Below are 20,952 nucleotides of genomic sequence, written 5' to 3'. Positions count from 1 at the left end.
TAGAAGTTACATGCTGCCCTAAGAGACTATCAGTATGTTCACAAACAGTTGTGTATTTCATCAGGGTGATTTTCAACACTGGCTGATATTCAGATGTTGGTGATAAAATACTGATATAAGGAAAGTGAGACTATGCATTATCAAAACTTTTAAATAGGCAAAAACAATATGTTCTTTTGATATTAATATAACAACAAATATTTTTACAGTGCTTTAAGGTCTGGTGAATTTAGTTCATTCCACTTTTATCATACATCAAAAAATCATAAGTGGTACTACTATGCGGCTGATAAGTTTCATATTTCTGAAGACTCGGGGCTCAAGATAAAAAACATTCCTTTACTCACTATAGGCCACTTTCTCCAATTAAAAAAAATTACCCTAACTGAGAAACATTAAAAAGGCAGAGCATGAACAGACACTGATAGTCATGTGGGCCAAAAGGCCAGATTGCTACTATCAAAGACCTGTCATTTATTAATGGGTTGCACTCAAAACACATCCAGTACTTTCTATACATAGCAAGACGCAATCCTTGTCCCAGCAAGCGCACAAATACTTTTCACTTATATAGAGACTCCCATTCAAGGTTCATAGCCTTGAACCCATTCATAGCCCTTTACAAATATTATGCGTCACAACAACCCTGTGAGAGAGGTAATATATCTGTTTCACAGGTGGGTAAAAGGCAGTGAGAAAATCTCCATTATACCAATTTTACATTTGGATAAACTAAGGCACAATGACTCATTCAAGGTACCCAAACACAGACAGAAACAAAACTGGGAATAGAACCATAGTCATCTTCGCCAGCCATGAGACAATACCTCCACTTCAAGAATTCCTATGGAAATAAGCCTTACACAGAAGAAGCAGTTGTTCTGCAGCTGTGTGGGAAATGTTTTGCTAATACACACTGGATAATATGCTGCTTATTGTACATTACATTCAAAAAATGATGTTAAAATAACATTATTTAGATTGCAAACCAAAGCACTTGAAATTTAGAAAATGTCCACACAATCTTAATTCTGCCTCTTTGTTCACCCACCCCGTGCACTGAATGAGGCAGTGGGTTTTATGTAGAAAATAGTACGCGATTATGTTATTAAAAACAACATAATGCAGATACACAAGTGGGCAGAATTAAGGTTGCATGGATAATTGTAAATCTGGTGCTTCCTAACTTTAAAATGCTAGGATTTTTTTTTTTAAAGGAGAAAGGTGAACATAAATCCTATTATGTGCAACTGTACCCTCCCATCACTTATCAGCAGAATCTGAACCTAAGCCTTCAGCAATGCAACACAGACTTCAAACCACTTAAGCTACAGAATTAACTACATTGGCTGGTAAAAGGCTCCATCACCCCTACTTCTCCAAGAAAGGGAATGAATCACAGGGTCCTGATGCTGGGTCTTGGCAGTGATTGTGGACGACAAAGTCAAGCCCAGCCCAGCCCAGGCCTCCTCCCCGCCACACACATACACCCCACCCCAGGGGCTGGGGTAAGTTCCTGGTCCATGTGACGCCCAAGAGATGGGCATGGGCCACTGGGACCATGTGCCGGTCTTGGTGGAGAGCCTAGCACAGTCCGGCTCCCTCAACTATAGCCGCTTGGATAGTTCCCTAGCCTTCCCAGTATAGCATCTGCTGCAGCATGAGCCCGGCCTCAAAACGTGCTGTGTTATTATTTTGGCAGGCTGCCCAAATTTTCCTGAAAAAGGTAAACCACAGAAGGGAAATGATCATTTTTAACACTTTATATCTCCGCGAATTCATGGGAGAAAGAAAAAGGTACTTAGCTCTCCTTGCCAAACAGCAAGGTCTTTCTGAAAATAATGGAAGTGTAAAAGCTTCTCAAAGTAAAGGTCACAAGAATTTTTATCATGACAAGTGTTAAACAACTAAATATAGGTGTCACCACCAGCTCCCCCATTAAAGAGTCAGTGTGTGTATCTAGTGTGAGTTACAAAACCAAAGTTGTGGATATCTTTACTTACTAGCAGTAGCAGCCAGGGTTGTACAAAAATTCTCTGGCAAAGTAAACTGCTTTTGTATAAGCATTATCGTTTGCTTTTAAAACGCTTATAGCTGCTTTGTTTTTATAATTTTAAATCATTCAAATGATATTACATGGTTATGATGATATTTGCTTTCTAAACGGATTATCTTTACAATACAGGAATATTCTTTGTGGATAATCTTTGTAAATTACACTTCTGTTTTCTCTTAACCAAAATTACAGTAAACAAAAACAAAAAATTAACAATCTGAAAAAACTCTAGCATAGAAATAATAAAAAGTTGACAACAGTAAACTTAGAAAATATGCTAAAATGTAAAAACAGGCAGCATCTTTATTTTAAGCTAAATTTCACAGTTCTCGTTTAATTTTAAAATAATTTAAATCACACAATAAATTAAACTTACTTAAACAAGATCTTTTTCCAGCTGTGCTTGCCCCGCCTAAGCATAAATTGCCTCCTCGATGAACCAGTTCAAGTTCCAAGTTTGTTCTGCATGAAATATATAAAGGTATTAGGATGCAACTTCAGGATTCAAGCGTCTACAGACAAAAAGGAGCTTCCATAAGCTCGCATTGTATACCATAGGGAAGAACGCCGCACATTAGTCGCTTGGTGGTTACAACAAGGCAATGTTTGACCATTAAAAATAGCAAAATAGAATACTTTTTTGATTTAAACAGCTTGGTTGGCAAGTATTGTATGAGGCACTCAAACTACAGTGGTGAGTGCATTACCGATAACTAAGTATATTTATTTTGCAGCATGCATCTTTTTCAGACATTTTCACAACTCATTGCTGCTAGTGGAATTTTTGTGCAAACCTGGAAAGACCATTTATAACTCAAAGGCAACAAAATTTTAGGAAGTTAGATATATTTAGAACATGTGACTTCCTTTGTGAGGCACAGAATTTTTTAAGTAATTTACAAATAAACAACATAAATCAGATACTTCATCTTCAGAATATTTTAATTCCATTACAATGGAAGCCCTGTCCTTTGTTTGATAGCAATGTTATTGGAAGCCGTGGAGGTAAATTTTCAGTGAAAGGCACTGGGATTTAGCTGTGTAACTCATTAGTATGAGATGGGAGTTGTGCAACGAAATCCCTGCATGTCACATTAACACTTTACTTCTTAGTATATTATAATATTCTGATGATTCGATGATATTTTTTGGCCAAATTCAATAACAATGTTTGACTTTGGAATTGGATGTTTATGTACTGTATTACCGTTTACCCTCAAGACACTGATCAAGCAATTTACATTTTGTCTTCTGAAAGTTTGTTTTAACAAATAAACATGCATCCCTACATTTCTGGTATAGGAAGACAAAATTACTATTCTGAAGTGATATTATGCTAAATTAATTCAAACTGCAATCTTTTTCCTTATATGTTTTTCTTTAATTGAAATTAAATAAACCATTTCTAGACTCAGTATAATTTGACTGAATATCATTAATTGCAAGAAAACCTATTTTAGAATTTTAGGCATATGCATATTTAATCTAAACTACAGGATGAAGAGAACAGAAAAATACTTCATTCAAAATAAAATATTTTGGAAAAATTTCAGCTCTATCAGTTTAAGAGACTACAGGGTTCTTCATATACAGTGTTTGTAAAGATACTTTCATATGTTTCTAAAATAGTAACATTTCAAAATATTAATATCCCTAAATTTGCAGCTCATGCCACCCATTTCTGAAGGAATGCTTTAATCCTCTCTAGCCAGGGGAAAAAAAAAAAAGCAATTTAACACTGATAATGTTCCTACTCAGAGCTCCATCTGGTAGCTGCTGATAAGGGCATCTGTGTGACAGGGGAATTTTCCACTCTTCAGGCGATTTGCAGTGCTCACTGAACTTCTAAAACCTACCAGCAAGGAAGCAGGGACAGGGATTTCATACTAGTGGGCAGAACAGCAAGTGTAGATCAGCATGTGTTAGTTCTTCTTTGGAATATAAATGAGACAAATGTTTTATTTCTACAAATCTTCTGATGACTAATTTGTAAATTAATGGCAGTCTTCTACTACTAAAACCAAGACATTTGCTAGATGTTATTTAAATGATTTAATCAGAAACACTATCTCAATCTCTTAAGAACAAATATGTCATATCTAGAATTTTCAATTTTCCTTTCACTAAGACATATATACAATTTTACAAAAGCAAAAGTCAAGGACAAATCTGACAGATCAAGACATGCATGCAGTACTATGCTCCGCAGAAGGAGAGTCCTGGTGACAGACAATCCCTCCCCAGCCCTCCTCTTCCCGCAATCCCCCAGCACACTCACTCTCTTTCCCTCCCGAGAGAGTAAGGCACCTCCTTATAGTGTATCATATCTCCACAGCAGAAACACCAGCCCTCTTCTGGTGAGGTATCCCCTCCAAACATGCTCTTATTTATGGGAAATGCTTTCCCCTATTATGCTCAATCTTCTGAGAGACTAGAGCACTTCTCCCATAAATAGGCACTTTCTACGTGGCGTTTTCCCCATATTACCCGAAAACATAGAAGATATGGGTTGGAAGAGACCTCAGGAGGTCATCTAGTCCAACTCCTTGTTCACAGCTCAGTTGTTGGACAGAGACCTGCACCTCACTTCCTGTTCTCTTCATCCCCATTCACATTCCCATCCATACTGAGGTACTGGTTAACCCCTATAGTCAATCACCCACTGATGGAAAAAAGTAAAGCTGAACTCTTACCATCTAATCTCCTGTCACTGATGGAAAAGTAGGGACACCTGACATACCCTAAATAAGAGACGTGGAAAGTAAACTTGACTCTTGATCGAACCCTCCACTATCCCACCTCCCTCAGTGAAAAGTAAGAGAGATCAACCACTTCCAGTCTGATACACCATATCTCTCAGAAGAGGAGAAGCAAAAGGAAGTGCAGCCTCTCCATCCTTCACTGGGGCAGGGACGTAGGAAGCACAGCCTCATTTGGGTTGCTCTTCCTCCCCCACTGAAGAAACTGAGAAGGGAGGGCTGCTTTGGCTCAGCTCTTGCTTCCTTCTGATGCAAGAAAGGGACCTTTTTTAACTCATGTTTGTGAACTCCAATTAACCTGAAAAATATATGTGATGCCGTGTTTTTTAGTAGCCATCAGAACACAGAGTAATACAGGGGTATAGATAAGTTACCCCTCTGCTACTGCTCTTGAGGAGGAGGTGCAGATAAAGGGATGGAAAGTATGTCTGGAGGAACCAGCCCCTCTCCTACCTTTTCACAGGAACAAGTATTAGAATTGGAAAGTCCACTACCACTACCATTGCCTCTCTCTCACCCCTTTAAAAAGTTAGCATGTATGAGACAGTGAAAAGTGAAAGGGGGGAAGGGAGAGCTGTGTGTCAATGAATACATAGCTGACAGCATAAACAATGGCTTTGTCTAAACATCAACAAAGGAGAGATCTATCACATGCGATGCGACAGAAGCAGTTTACAAGATGCTGCCACAAATGACAACCATCAGTACAACATGGAGCTATTACAATTAAAAGTAACATACATACGCCTGTGGAGGGAGAGAAATGGCGCAAATGGAGGAACAGACTTAGGTAGCAAGATAAGAGATTGGGCGAAAGAAAAAAAGGACCTCTATAGATAGCTAAGTAGCTGCTTCTCCAGCTGCACACGCAGATCAGGAGGCAATGGCCACGGAATGTGTCTGTACTGGGACAGCTGGCAAGAACTAGCTCTCTCCCCATTAACAGCTGCAGAATACCCCCTCTACTTCTATTCCTTTATCTCTACTTGAATGTGTCTAGGCAGCAAGAGAGTAATGGGTGAGGAAAGCATGTTGCATTCACACTGCTACAGAAAGGAATGAACTGCTACCACTGGCTACCTCAGGACACCATAACCAATCAATAATACCACACTTTCAGTATGTGGAGTTTACAAATGGCTGCCCAAATGCCCCTTTCATCTATTGCATACCATATCTTCTCCTCAGCTCTGCTTCAAAATTTCTTCTTACCTGCAAGATGTCTCCCTAGAGAAGGCAGGAAAGGACATTTCTCTTACTACAGATAGTACCCCAGCCTATCCTCTGACAGACAATGGAACATGGGGCTAATTAAGGCAAGACGATTCAGAGATGTATAGATTAATTCACTGGCTAATAAAACGGCAAGGCTGAAAGTCCAGTGGATACAATCAAAAAATATTTTTGAAAAGTGCTTTATTACGAAGTGGCCAATTGTCATCTTGACCACTTTACATTGCGCCATTACCCCAACTCTGTCTGTCCGTGTTTTTGATTGTAAGCTCTTTCGTGTTTGCACAGTGTCTAGTGTATTTTGCACAGGCAGAAACAAAATAATAATAATAGTGAACTAACTATATATAGTTTGACTAAGACAGACTACAAAAGGAGAAAAGTGGGCAAGAAGGTAAGAATCGACAAATAGCAGAAACATCCAGAATAGTTATTTAGTGTGCTACAAGGAGAAATGACAGCCACAGAAATAATGAGATGGGATTAAGAAGGGAAAATTTAGGCTGAATACCAGGATAAACTTCCTGATAGTGAGGAGTATAATTCTGTCATTTAACAGTGAAGTGGAGGATACTCTATTGCATGGACATTTAAAACGACACAAAACAAGACGCTAGAAAAAGTACAACAAAGAACAATCCTGCTTCAGATAAGGAGATGAACTGCTGACCTACATAAGACATATTCTTATTTCTATTAATGTTATGTGTATTAAGGTTAAATTAAATGCTTTTAAAATAAAGGTTTATGATCATAGACATTCCAACCCTATAGTCCTTATACAGATAAAATTCAAGGACAGTTCTGTGCACACTGGATTGCTGAATCAAGTCCTAAATCATTAAGAGTGAAATTAACAGTGCTGCAGAAGACCTGGCAAAGGACCTCCATGCTATATCACATGTATGGGAACAATATGGAGTGGCTGGATCCAGGGTCTGAAAACCTCCATGTAAGGGAAACAGAAAGCAGCGACCACTTATCCAGTCCAAAGGATGAAAGAACAGCCATGGATAGGGAATGAATTTTATCTCCCCCACCCTAAAGGATGTTCAGGTCATTTATCTCTAAAGCAGTGTAAGGAACAATGTAACACTGTTCTGGTCTGGGATATTTTTAACTCTCACAGGAGAAACACTAAATTCTGAATTTAGATTTTAGCACAAACACGGAATGTCCAATTTACTTTTTAATTTGTTCAGCTGACATTTTCTATGTTGCATACCTTTTATATTATTATAAACAGGATTTTGCATTTTAAAAAGGCATTTAAGCAAATCATTTTTCACACAAGGAACATATTCATTAGATGAGCTAAACAGAGTGACAAGAAAACCTCAACTATGTACCCTTGTATACAATATAGTGTATAGAATATATTTAGAGGGGGTGTACTATAACTGTTTTTTAATTTGAAATTATCTTTACCATACATAAAAATAAAGTTACTGTTTCACATTAGCTAAATATTCTACTTACAATGTCAAAAAGACCCAAGAAAATCATTAAACTATTATGAAACAAAATACAACTGAAGTACTTTTAAAGAATAATTTAAATAATTTTCCATTTAATCGCCTAGTTTGTTTTATAAATAAATGCAACAGTAGTTAGTTTTTATGGATATATAATAGACACAACAGGGCTGCAAATCTTTACTGTGACATGACTGTATCTGAATCAGCAAAATATTTGTATGAAAGCTTTAAATATTTGGAATCAATAAATGAAATTGTTCAGAAGAGGATTAAAATGTTATTCAGTATTAACAAAAAATCATCATTAGAAACTATATCAAAACCAAAAACTTTCTTTTACCAGTTAAGGTTGCTATGGTAAATTATAACAATATATTTACCCTTTGCATCACTTACAAAATCAGGAAGTGTTTAATTAAGGATATCATGAGGCTCATCAATCTACAGATGCACCAGGGCTCTGTTTGGTGCACAGTCGGGGAAGAGAGGAGAAAAGTGGGTGGCATTAGGCCATCTTTCTTCTCACTCACTTACCCCTGATACTGGGCATAATCTAAGGGCCATTATGCTGGCAGCGATAATCAGCGTGTAATCCATGCAAAGAGGAGGGGAAGACTGGGGGAAGAGGAGTGGCCAGAAGTGGGCGGTACAGAGCTGACAGAGTTGGGTTTACACAACTAGGTGAATCCCTATGCAAGCAAACTCTCCAACTGCACTTTTTTACGGTAGCTTTAAGTTCCCTTTAAGCTGCCAAAGAGGCACAAAGGGCAACTGGCATAGGACAGAACCTGGTCCATAAGTCTTATACTGTCCACTTTATTTTTATCAATGCATATTTCACCACAACACAGCCTTGACTCTGACCCAGGATTTTTATCATCTTGATTTCAATTTCCAAACATTTTAAAAGACAGTATTAAATGGGAAACGTTATCAGTATTGTTTTAAAAACTACGCATCATTGTTCTTTCTCGTACAGATACGGACAGATCTTGCAGTCATATCTTTGGAAGCAGACATTTGTGCCCCCACTGAGCCCCATTGAAGTCAATGGTGCACTGTGTGGTTGTATGAACCCAGATGTAGGAATCCAACTGAGGCCTTTCGTTTAAAAAGAAATGTGTATAACTTTATTGATTTACAGAAAAATTGTGTGTGTGGATTTGCATTTGAGACTGAATCAATGTGTTTTAAGAACAACTGAATGCTGCAGTTCTCGTCTGAGATTACTGATGAAAGAACAGTATTTATTTTGGGAATTAAGGTGCATTATGATGCAATTTTTTTTACACTTGATAAAGAATAAATGGTTAGGCTATCATGTAGGCAGTGTAAGATTTATGATCCTGTACCCTTAAACTGGTCATTTCCTTGCCTTCCAGTATTTCCGTTTTGCACATAACTCCGTAAATTTAGCAATTTCGGTAAGCTAAGCAAGCATAATCGGGTTTTGAAAGAAATTGATGCTGATCTAATATTAAATATTAGCATTCGCATTTTAATAAAATCCTGTTGTAACAATTTAGGAGTTCATAGCTAAACTGCTTAAATTTTCCTTTTGTTTTTAACACACTCTAAGGCAGTGGTCACCAACTCATAGATCACAATCGACTACTCAATCCTGGAGCCTCTGCCAGTTGATCGCAATCCCCGAACGCTAAAAGTCCGGCAGCAAAGCAGGGCTAAGACAGGCTTCCTGCCTGCCCTGGCCCCACGCCGCTCCCAGAAGTGGCAAGTACGCCAGGCACGGGGAACTGCGGCCAAAGGAAGCTGTGGGGGTGGTGCTTGCAGGCAGGAGCAGCACGCAGAGCCATGTGCCCCCCACCAGGGGCCGCAGGGGCGTGCTGGCCACTTCTGGGAGTGGTATGGGACTGGGACAGGAAGGGAGCCTGCCTTAGCCCTGCTGCGCCGCCAACCGGGAGCCCCTTGAGGTAAGTGCCACCAGGTAAGTGGCCCATGAGGTAAGTGCCCACACCCCAACCCCTAGCCCCTCCGGAGCCAGCACCTCATACCTCCTCCTCCACCCCAACACTCTGCCCCAGCCCGGAGCCCCCTCCTGCACCCAAACGTCCTCCCAGAGCTTACACCCCTCACCTGCTCCCACACTCCGCACCCCTCAGCCCTGGCCCAGAGCCTGTACCCCCCCCCGAACCCCAACCCAATGAAAGTGAGTGAGGATGGGGCAGAGCGAGCAACAGGGGAGAATGGAGTGAGCGGAGCAGGGCTTTGGGGAAGGGGCTGGGACTCAGGGAAGGGGCAGGGTAGATCCTGGGTTGCACTTAAATTCAAAAGGTGATCTTGTGTGTAAAAAGGTTGGAGACCACTGCTCTAAGGGTACAGCTATTCACCATTGTGTGGAAACCATTGCTCTTCTGTCAAACTTCACCTGCTCAGCCACACTAGAGGAGCTTCCTGCCTGTCCGAGAAAAGTTTGCTAGTCCTCATACTAGTATGTCACATCATTGCTATTTAACATTTTCCTATTTCTCAAGCAGAAACTAAATAGCTGCAGTACCATAAAAGAAAATTTTGTAACATGGGAGGAAAGAGGATATTATGTTGAATGAGCTAGACTCAGAAAGAAATTAAACGGGCTTTTTGATTAGCAAATTCTATTTTGCTTTAATTGTAAATTTACTCCACAGAAGTAAGTCTCTAAGAACAGCACTCTGTAACCATACCGACTTGTGTTGAGAGCCAGTCAGATCTCCCATATTAAGTAGGGTCACGCCCAAATCAACACATAAATGGATGACCTATGGGAAGATATGTTGACGATTCAGGAAGCGACATCTCATTCCTTTGAGTCAGTGCTAAGCCAATGCCCCGACATGGTGGTTATGTCCCTTGATAATGGAGATGTGGTCCTTCAGAGGATATGCAGAACTCGGGTCCTATCTCTCCACCTCATTAGATTGGCTATTCTTAGTAGACAAGGGTTAAATAAGGTCTATTCCAACACAGATAATTCACTTCATACAACTAGTGATGTTATGACAAGTTTCACAATAATATGTGCTTTTCTTAAAGCTCCAGCCGTTGGAGTTATGTGAATACATGAGAAACTCAGAATGCATTAAGAAACAAAACAAAAACAAAACAACCCCTCCCCCATAAAATTCTAGCCCTGATTGTCCTAGAGTGAAAAATGTTACTTCAGGGCACCCTACATGTTGAAAAAACAGAAAATAAAAAGAACCCAAACTTTATTATTTTTTAAATCTCATGATTGTTAAGCCAATCTCAGGATTTTGGTGGGTTTTACTAATGATTTTTTTGGGCACGATTACTAATAACAAATGCAAAAGGAATGGTCAAAACAGCTTAATGGACCTACCTAGCTACAGAATACATGAAGAGAAAATCATTGTCTGGTGATCCAGGAGTCTTGCTGTAGTCTGTATATTTCTTCTGGGTAGTACTTTTTATATCTTTCATTACAGATTCCATTTCCTTACTAAGATTGGTTTCAGACTACGAAAAAAGAAAAGGCATTAATAGGTTAATTTACTTATCTGGTCAAAAGCAATACACAATTACAAAGCTTAACATTGTCATTATACCTATACAAAAGAACATTTATAGGTTATATGAAAAATGTGTATTAAAAGCTGCTATCATACTTTTTTGTCTAGTAGAAAGGTATATTCTGAATACGCAGGGAGATGGACAAAGCAATTTAACTGTTTTGTCCATATAATGTATAGAATTTTTAGTCTGTGCTATCCTGAAGTATAGTCAATGGGGCATATGGATTGTGCAACAAGTACCTGAAAATAACACATTTAAAATTGCAATCCTTAGCAAACTGAAGTATTGTTACTTTGAAATACCTTTTAAATAGAGGTATTTCCTATGAGATTGGAAGACTAACATGATTTTACAGATCTAATTACATCTTTTTGAATGACATTATAAAGCGGCTACATTATGTACAAGTAGAGTAAATTGTCATCTTTGCAAAACAAATAATCCACAATCTTACATGGTCTGAACTGACATACTTTAAATAGCTTCCAGTTACAAGGGATTCATGTTTTACATTGAAAAAAAAATAGTGAGCTTCATGAAATATGATTCAGTTCTAGGTAAATTACAAGAATGAATTGAATTAAAGAATAAGAAAAAACTATTCCAAAAATAAACTTTTACATTAGTAACGTTTTGATCATAATTCTGTTTTTACTTTTAATAGGTAATGTCATAAAAGGTATAAACCTTTAAAATGTTTTGATTACATTTAATCCATTAAAAAATAGTACAATTTTCCCATACAGAAAGAGGAGGAAAAATGTGGTTTCATAATTCAAATAAATCACAGAAAGAAATATGAAACAAAGTTGAAAGGTAGAGGCAAATTAACAAGGATCTTTCTGCCTTACACTGATGCTTACTGGGAAAGTTCCCAGCTGTTCTTGAAGCTCTTCCACCTCTTTTATAAGATCTTGCATACTCTTGTTACTATGACATTGCAAAAGGCTTCTTTCCACATTGTTTCCAGGATAACAAGGAAGAACACTGTTTGCAAATTGCCTACAGAGGGGGCAGGTAAATTCTCCTTTGTCCACAGAAAAACCCTGGAGGACCTGGTCATTCTTTAAAAAAAAAAAAAAGAAAGAAAGAAAGAAAGTAGATACATATGAACTCAGTGAAGATCACAATTGTGTTCTTGAAATTTCATAGACAATATCTCACAGATAAAAATATAGACCATCTACAAATAACTGTAAACCAAGAATGATACGAATGTGCGCTGAATTTTGTAAGAGCACTCTAATTACTTAGACTGTCTCATGATATCCCTATAATTTACAAGTATTCCAGAATGTCCAAGACAATCCATAGTTAAAATGTCACACAGTTAAAGGAGAGATATTCATGTTGTTCCCATACCACAGAAACAGTGACTGCATCAGCTCTAACTGACACTCTGATTTGCTTGAACAAATTCTGGGTGGGACATGAAGCACTCAGCAGAGGACTTCTCCTACTCTGCTTGATTCATGTTATTTCAGGCAGAACAAGGAGTGGTATGACCAGCAACAGAGAACCCTGTGGCATTGCAACAGCCTTCCATCATTGGGAAATAGCGCGGCTAGGGTGGGATGGGGAGATTAAAGTCGTTTTTAATGTTTATTTTTTATTGTTGATTGTTAGCAACTGCCGTAGAGTTTGAAAGTTTCCCTTATTAACTTTATTACTCTCCATCTAGCAAAAGGCAAATTTACTTATCAGTAATGGGAAATATCTGAAGTTACTGTCCCAGGAGAAATACATTCTTGAGCTTAGTTCACACTATAGTCCACAGGCCAAGAACCTAGCCATTGGAGAGCACCATGCCAGATGGAATGGCTCAGTTCCTCTCGACTACAACAGAGGAACTGTCAATGTTTCTTGACTTTAGCAAAGCTTTTGACACGGTCTCCCACAGTATTCTTGTCAGCAAGTTAAGGAAGTATGGGCTGGATGAATGCACTATAAGGTGGGTAGAAAGCTGGCTAGATTGTCGGGCTCAACGGGTAGTGATCAATGGCTCCATGTCTAGTTGGCAGCCGGTATCAAGTGGAGTGCCCCAAGGGTCGGTCCTGGGGCCGGTTTTGTTCAATATCTTCATAAATGATCTGGAGGATGGTGTGGATTGCACTCTCAGCAAATTTGCGGATGATACTAAACTGGGACGAGTGGTAGATACGCTGGAGGGGAGGGATACGATACAGAAGGACCTAGACAAATTGGAGGATTGGGCCAAAAGAAATCTGATGAGGTTCAATAAGGATAAGTGCAGGGTCCTGCACTTAGGACGGAAGAACCCAATGCACCGCTACAGACTAGGGACTGAATGGCTAGGCAGCAGTTCTGCGGAAAAGGACCTAGGGGTGACAGTGGACGAGAAGCTGAATATTAGTCAGCAGTGTGCCCTTGTTGCCAAGAAGGCCAATGGCATTTTGGGATGTATAAGTAGGGGCATAGCGAGCAGATCGAGGGACGTGATCGTTCCCCTCTATTCGACATTGGTGAGGCCTCATCTGGAGTACTGTGTCCAGTTTTGGGCCCCACACTACAAGAAGGATGTGGATAAATTGGAGAGAGTCCAGCGAAGGGCAACAAAAATGATTAGGGGTCTAGAACACATGACTTATGAGGAGAGGCTGAGGGAGCTGGGATTGTTTAGCCTGCAGAAGAGAAGAATGAGGGGGGATTTGATAGCTGCTTTCAACTACCTGAAAGGGGGTTCCAAAGAAGATGGCTCTAGACTGTTCTCAATGGTAGCAGATGACAGAACGAGGAGTAATGGTCTCAAGTTGCAGTGGGGGAGGTTTAGATTGGATATTAGGAAAAACTTTTTCACTAAGAGGGTGGTGAAACACTGGAATGCGTTACCTAGGGAGGTGGTAGAATCTCCTTCCTTAGAGGTTTTTAAGGTCAGGCTTGACAAAGCCCTGGCTGGGATGATTTAACTGGGAATTGGTCCTTCTTCGATCAGGGGTTGGACTAGATGACCTTCAGGGGTCCCTTCCAACCCTGATATTCTATGATTCTATGAGATCTCTTCCACATTGCTTTAGAGTCCATTGAGGAGTGTGGAGCTATAGAGGGTGGGGGGGCAGTTTCAGGGAGCTTCAGTTACAGCACGTAACTTCCCATTTTCATCTTCACAAAGTGCCTCACTGGATCCCCACACCTGAGAGCACTGCAGGAATAGGGCTGACTAAGTGTAATTTGAGCTTCAAACAGGTAGTCCCCATACTGAGACAGTCTCCAGCAAACTGACAGAATTACCTTTGTAACTTTCTGGGTCCCTGACTAGTTAGAACAAGTTTAAATAAAAAGTTTTACCCATGAAATGGGAATACAGTTTTCTACCAAAATTTACGAGACATACAGTATATACAAGGCACAATTACAATATTTTTAAACAATGAGATTAACTTGTTGAACTTTTCTTCTTCATAATTGCTTTGGTAGGTCAAAATAATTAGATACAAAATCAATTTTTTACAAAAATGTAAAGATGAAATAAAAAGGAGATGTTAAAAATACACCATTTGGAAGACGATCAAAAAAAAGTCTTGCACATCAATGTAGAAAATAAAAAGGACTCAGTCTTGCTTCCATTCAAATTAGTTGTAAGCTCCCATTGACTTAAATGGGAGCAAGATCAGGTGCAAACAATACAAGACAGCTTTTGGAATTGCAGATCAACTTACTCTTAATGATTCCATGTAAGATTTATGACAATCTATGTGTAACGTATGACCACAAGTTTGTACATAAACACCTCCTTCCCAGCCTATTGACACTGCTTGCAGACAGGAACTCTTAAAAAAATATAAATGTACATGATGTTATTCAACAGACATTTCCAGCTAAAATGTATACATGTGCTATTCAATAAATATTTCTTTCACTTTTATAGGGCTTAGTTATAATAATCCTTCCACTATACAGCTATTGCTGTGCTTTGCATTGAAAACCCAATTTAAGCTCTTATTAAAGTTATAATACTGCAAATGTTTGCCTCCCAGGATGGTGACAGAATTAGGGAGGAATAAAATGCATATAGAGTTCACATAGATTTTACCGTGTTAGAGCATTCATAGTTATATTGAAGGTAAGTGTCACAATGTAGTTCTTGCAATTTTATTTCTGACCTTCTAATACACTCCACTCCCTTAAGTTACATATTATTTCAGCACCAAAGCAATCTTTTTTAAAGAATCTCTGGCATTCACTGTATTCAGAGAGCTTTTAAAGTTCATTGTGCTGTAAAACTACAAACTTTTCCCTGCTTCATAAAAGCTGACTCAAATGTATTTCATTCAGAATGAGCAATACGATGCCATAAGGCTTTGAACATAACATGAATCATGTACATTAATAAAATGTCCACAGTTGCATAATTAAATATCTATCCAATTTTAATTCAATTCAAAAACTTCAATCCTCTTGCTAACTGCTTAACAATACAGTCAGGAATACAGTATAAGATGAAAAAAGGCATTAAGTGACATAATAATTCAATGTATCAACTTTTGGGCTGTGGAGATCTGAAGTCAAACCTCAGCCCACGTCTAAAGCCTTACATAGCTTGTTGGCATCATCCTAGCACCCTATTTGGCCACATCACAAAACTACACAATTTGGTGAATGGTACTCTAACTCAAGAAATGATCAGCTAGAAAACCAGACAGAATTATGATGAGAAACTTTTATAATACATGCAATTTCAATCACAAAATTAAAATGCATATATTGCATTTATACAAAAAACCTGTCCTAATAGTGAAGAGAGAACAGTAAAAATGATCAGCAAAAATACCTGTTTTAGCCCTAAAACAGACTTGCCCTGCAATGATTTGTAATGGACAATGTAAAAATAACATAGTGGTGGTTTGCTTTTTTTGGTGGTATAACACCTCTCTTTTCCTGCATGTGAACATATAGAAGATTCTTCTATTTTACCTGCTCCAATTTGATCTCTAACATTTTATAGCTCTCCAAGGCCTGAATCTACCACCTTAACCATAACACAGTCTTTCTTCTTCCCACTGGCCCCCAACTGATTGAGGGACAGATTGGGTGGTGAATCAAGTGAGATTATATAGCGAACTAGGATGAGTTGCTATATAATGAGACTCATTCACTGAGAAAGCTCATTGTCTGCAGCCAGAGAGACTGGTGTCTGCAGCACTTATTACATAAATGGGATGGTCCATATAGCGAATAAGGCAGGAGTCCACAGAAAAAGGAAGGATAATCAAGAGATGTAGATTTTATTGCTAGTTCACCCACAGATCTTCAACAAATAATCTCTCTATGCCTCAATTCTCCCATATGAAATGGTGATACCACATTTTTACCTGTACTGAACACGAATTATATTAGGACAAATTCATTAATAGTTGTGAGGCAATCATAAAATAATAAACACCACTGAAAAAATCTATCAAGAAAAATTCCTGCTCCTGAGCGAGATGTGGATTTTATGCAGTGAATAAGGTACAGGGCGTCACACAAACAAAAGGCTTCTTTGAAGTCCTGCTTCCTTCCACATGCACCTTACCAGACCAGGTTCCACAATCTCCCTACCTGTTAAAATTGAAATTCCATTAAACTTTCTTATGTGTGCATGTGAAAATCCCTTATAATAGTTAAAGAGTGCCTACTCAGTGGAAGTCTGCACACAATTGATAAATACACATGCACATGAAGTGCCACTGGAAAGTTGGGAGATTGTTAGTTTTGTCATATGACAGTAATCGGTGTGAATACACAAAGTAAGATTTATAAACATTTTTAACTTCAATAAATCAGAACAGAATTTTTACCATAACATGTGTAAACAACAAAGGACCAATAAATGAACTAGGGATCTGCCAAATTTCAAGATTCTAACAGCTTCTAAGGGTCTAGAGTTGTGGGTTGGTTATTTCTTTTAAATTTTCCCACAGTTGAAAAAACACTATTTCTCTCCCCCCCCCACACACACACTCTTTCCATTCTTAAAAATAGCTCAGCCATTTTTCCCTGACTGAGCAAATACACCAAATTTCAGCCAAAAAAGGTAAAACTTTAAGAAAAAAATTAAAATGACCTTCTTTTGCACTATTTAGTATATGGCTTTTGCCACAAGTACTCCTTTTCTTTTTGCGAATACAGACTAACACGGCTGTTACTCTGAAACCAGTGTTTATGTTGTTCTTCAAGTGGAAGAGTATGGATCCTATTTTGTATCTTACAAACAATTTTCACAAATAAGTAAAATCATCCTTCCATCTCCTGAAACCTTCTGCAGTGCCTGTCATTACGGGAAGGACACCTACTGCTGAGGGTACAGCTGATCAACAAAAGGATTTCTTATTGCTTAGCTCAGCGGAACAAGCCACTCAGGACACTAACAGATGTTTCTGTTTTTATGCCAATAAGAAATTTAAGGATTTGTTCTTTCATGCAGAGACATTTTTAGCACAGTAGTGATCTAGAAACTTGAAAGCAGAAACAACTAATCCAACTAATGTCTGAATTGGAAACAGAGTTTTTTAGAGCAGAAAGTATTAAGCCACTGAATCATTATAGTATCTTTTAGATTATTTTACAAACACTCAATGTAGCCTCACAGGAAGGAAGAAATCTGATTGATCATGAAGTTACACTTCCATAAGGTCAAGTTTAAATAAAATACACTTTTAATGAAATCCCCTGATATTTGTATCATGAGAAAAGCATAGAGATTAAGATTATATACATTTTTTAAAAACACTTCACTGGGGAATAACTGTCCACTGCCAGACTAAGATCGACAGTTATATTAACCAAGTTTTGGTTTGTTAACAGGTCTCCTTCTGAGCTTGACAAAAGCAATATATTATTAATTGCAACAGGTCAAAGTAAGTGCATTACTGTCATTCTTTGGTGGGTATCTATAGCACAAGTATATTATGCTAGGGTTGACAAAATAGCATCATGAAATGAAAGGTAACATCTAAATAATATAATGCCAAAATTAAAATCTATCTATGGATACTTTTAGTAGAAGATCTGTTTGTTCAGGAAAGTTTTCCTGACGGATTTAAACACCTATATCAAAACAAATCGAGAATTCAAAGCAGACTACTAACCTTCTACTGCATACAAATCAGACAAGCTGCCAGAAATTGGCTGATTTCAGTTTTCTGTTTAGAAACTGAATGTGTTATGAGCACATCATGGGGCTGCCACAAGTCACATTAGAGTTAAGATGGCAGTGACTTTTCTGTTTAAAACCAGAGTTTCAGTGTTCTAAGCTTCATGTGTCTAGTTAGATCAGTTTGAAAACTGGTATGCCAGCAGAGGTCCCAGGGTAGCATTTGTGCTGCAGATCTGGGTTCATTTGATCCCAGGATTCGGAGATGCAACCCTCTCCCCAGCAAATGACCTTTTTTTAAAATTTTCACTCTTTTACAATAATTGTTTGTACAGCGACAAGGATAAAACTATAGGCTGTCTCTACATAAGTTATCACTGGGCTAGCCCTGCTGAGATGTAGTGTTCAGTACCAAGAACCAGCTCCAAAACCTAACAATTAATAAGTTATTAGACATTGGTTTTGGTTTTATGAGGAGGTGAACTGGGCTGCTGGGAGCAAAGCACAGAATGTCACAGCAACTGTGTGCAGAACCCAGGCTGGAGCTGCAACACAGAGAAAGCATACCCAGTCATCCGGGGAAAGTGCAGTTGGCTGGCTAGTCTTTGGCTGTACTCCTATTAACCAGGCATTATATCTTTACCCTCGGTAGACCACTATCATTCTTTCATTCTGCAGAAAAAATAACTGGGGAGGATGAAAAAGGTCACTTCTACCAGAACTGGAAATAGAACTGAGGTCTTTATTATGGCAAACCAAGTCTCATTCCCCTAGCCACACTATCTTTTGAAATGACATCCACTATTCTAGTATTGCAATGATACTGTATGAAAATTTTGCAGAGTTTCCACTGACCTATGCAGAATAACCTGCACAAGGAGAATTAGGCCCTAAATTTAAAAACCAAGGAGCTTATCAAATTTAAATACTTTACACCATTCTTATTTCAATTAATTTTTCAGATGCAGAAATAAAGTCAGGAAAACCAATTCTAAATACACTGAGCACAATTATTATACAACTGGTAATTCAATTCATGTTTTTACACCGCACTTTTAGAGATGATAGTACTGCCCTGTATCAATACTTACATCTTTAAAGTACCGCTGTAATGTTGTAAGCCTAACATCATGTACTGCTGCACATGTATCCGAAGGGTATATTTGCTCCTCTTCACTGGTAGGTAATTTCTTTGGCTCAGTGCTATTGCGACATTGCCCTAAAACTATACATAGAAAAAAGATGAGCAAGAGTAAAATGGACAATGATATATGCCCAATGAAAAAAGATTAAATGAAAATTACCCCAGGAAATTGTAGATATAACCATATTTGTCAGATAAAAAGTTTTGTTTCTGTTGCTAACAGAAATCGTAGGGAAAAATTAAAGAAAAACTACATTGTGAAAATAATATCTTTTGCTCTATGCTCTGATGGAGTAGGTACATACTGCTAGTTTTTACATTTTTCCTTTAATACCAGGTTCCTATGCTCCCATCAGGAGGTTTTCCTTTGGGATTATTCAAGAGGATCTGGAGGATCGGGAGAGTGAACAGGACGAACCTCCTTCTCATCTCCAGCCCCACAGAGGCGGCTAAGTGTTTAGCTCTTTAAACCTACAGATCTGCATGATGCAAGGACCATCCATATGGAAGCATGTCTCCCTAATCCCCTTGCCCAGGCTCCATGAGGCACCTTAACAGCATGGGGTTTATGCTGTCAAGGACTCCTGGAACACTGGCTCTTCCCTTTTCATACCTGAAGAGGCTTGTAAAAGCACAACTAGTCCTGTAGGTCGATCTTCAGTGGAAGGGCCACTCTGTCCACAAATAACACAATCATACACAGCCTCAGAAACATGCTGTTCTGATGTGGCTATCTCCATAGCAATATCAGCATCTGGCAATTCTAAGAAAAACAGACAAGTTATGGAATAATTAGGATGCAACAAACATCTTGCATATGGATCCAGATAAAATGTCATTATCCTATTCCCAGACAGGATATCATCAAAAAACACAGACGACTACTTACAACTAACCCTGATACTTCAAGTAGAATGGGTACACATGCAGACTGTGCACTAGAGCCAAAACACTGTAGAAAAGCAAAGAATACTCCCTCACAGAACTGAAGTTTCACTTCAAATTTATAAAGAGCCTTAGCTCTGAGATGCCGATTTCTTCCACCTACTTCGATTCTACATAAAAAACTCTGAAGAGCAGCAATGAAGGGTGATGAGTGTGAATCCATATCCATTGAAATCAGCTACTGGTAAGTAACCTTTTCTATCTCTAATTAGTGTCAGAATAAATTCTGAAGATCGTGGGAAATCAGCAATAAAAACACTTTAAGGGGGCGGAGCTGAGGAGAACTAGTTAAATAAAGGTATCAGGACTGATCTGTGAACTGTTTGTACGTGCGTGAATGCACCTCCAGGTAGCAGCCTGGCATATCTCAGGGATGCACACATACCCAAGAAGAGCTGCAGAAATTGCTTTAGAGTCAGTGGGCACTGATAAACCTGCAAGGGCATAACTGGTTTGTATAAAAGTTTGACGTTCCCCCAGCTTGTCTTCATACATCACAAACAAATAGGTAGTTTAGAAAATATTTAAGCTTTTATCAAGATAATTTGGGGCCTTTTAACATCTAAACTGTTCAACGTGGCTTTCTCCAGTAACAAATGTCATTTAAGGGGAAATACATGTAAATATAGGTTCAGATGGAATGTAGAGAAGACCAAATGTAAAAATATGGAGGTGCAGTCATAAAACCTTTTGCTGCTATGCAACACTATGTA

General features: G+C 38.6%; 1 protein-coding gene across 4 annotated transcripts in view; it reads right to left on the bottom strand.

Annotated features, from left to right (window-relative positions):
* The window catches only part of UBR3 (ubiquitin protein ligase E3 component n-recognin 3), a 211,114-nt gene that overhangs the window by 59,319 nt on the left and 130,843 nt on the right, over positions 1-20,952 (bottom strand). For 2 of the 4 annotated variants that reach the window (XM_075117938.1, XM_075117940.1), the window contains 6 exons: positions 19,908-20,057; positions 19,242-19,375; positions 14,735-14,845; positions 11,909-12,121; positions 10,864-11,000; positions 2,433-2,518 (listed from right to left, as the gene is read on the bottom strand). In XM_075117938.1, the coding sequence (XP_074974039.1) occupies positions 2,433-2,518; positions 10,864-11,000; positions 11,909-12,121; positions 14,735-14,845; positions 19,242-19,375; positions 19,908-20,057 (831 nt within the window). The remainder of the gene's footprint in view (positions 1-2,432; positions 2,519-10,863; positions 11,001-11,908; positions 12,122-14,734; positions 14,846-19,241; positions 19,376-19,907; positions 20,058-20,952) is intronic. The other 2 variants (XM_075117939.1, XM_075117941.1) reach the window with 1 other exon arrangement.

This window comes from Caretta caretta, chromosome 11 (assembly GCF_965140235.1).
Source record: "Caretta caretta isolate rCarCar2 chromosome 11, rCarCar1.hap1, whole genome shotgun sequence".
NCBI classification, from domain to species: Eukaryota; Metazoa; Chordata; order Testudines; family Cheloniidae; genus Caretta; species Caretta caretta.
Note: the sequence above shows the minus strand (reverse complement) of the source record. Positions and strands in the feature narration are given on the sequence as shown.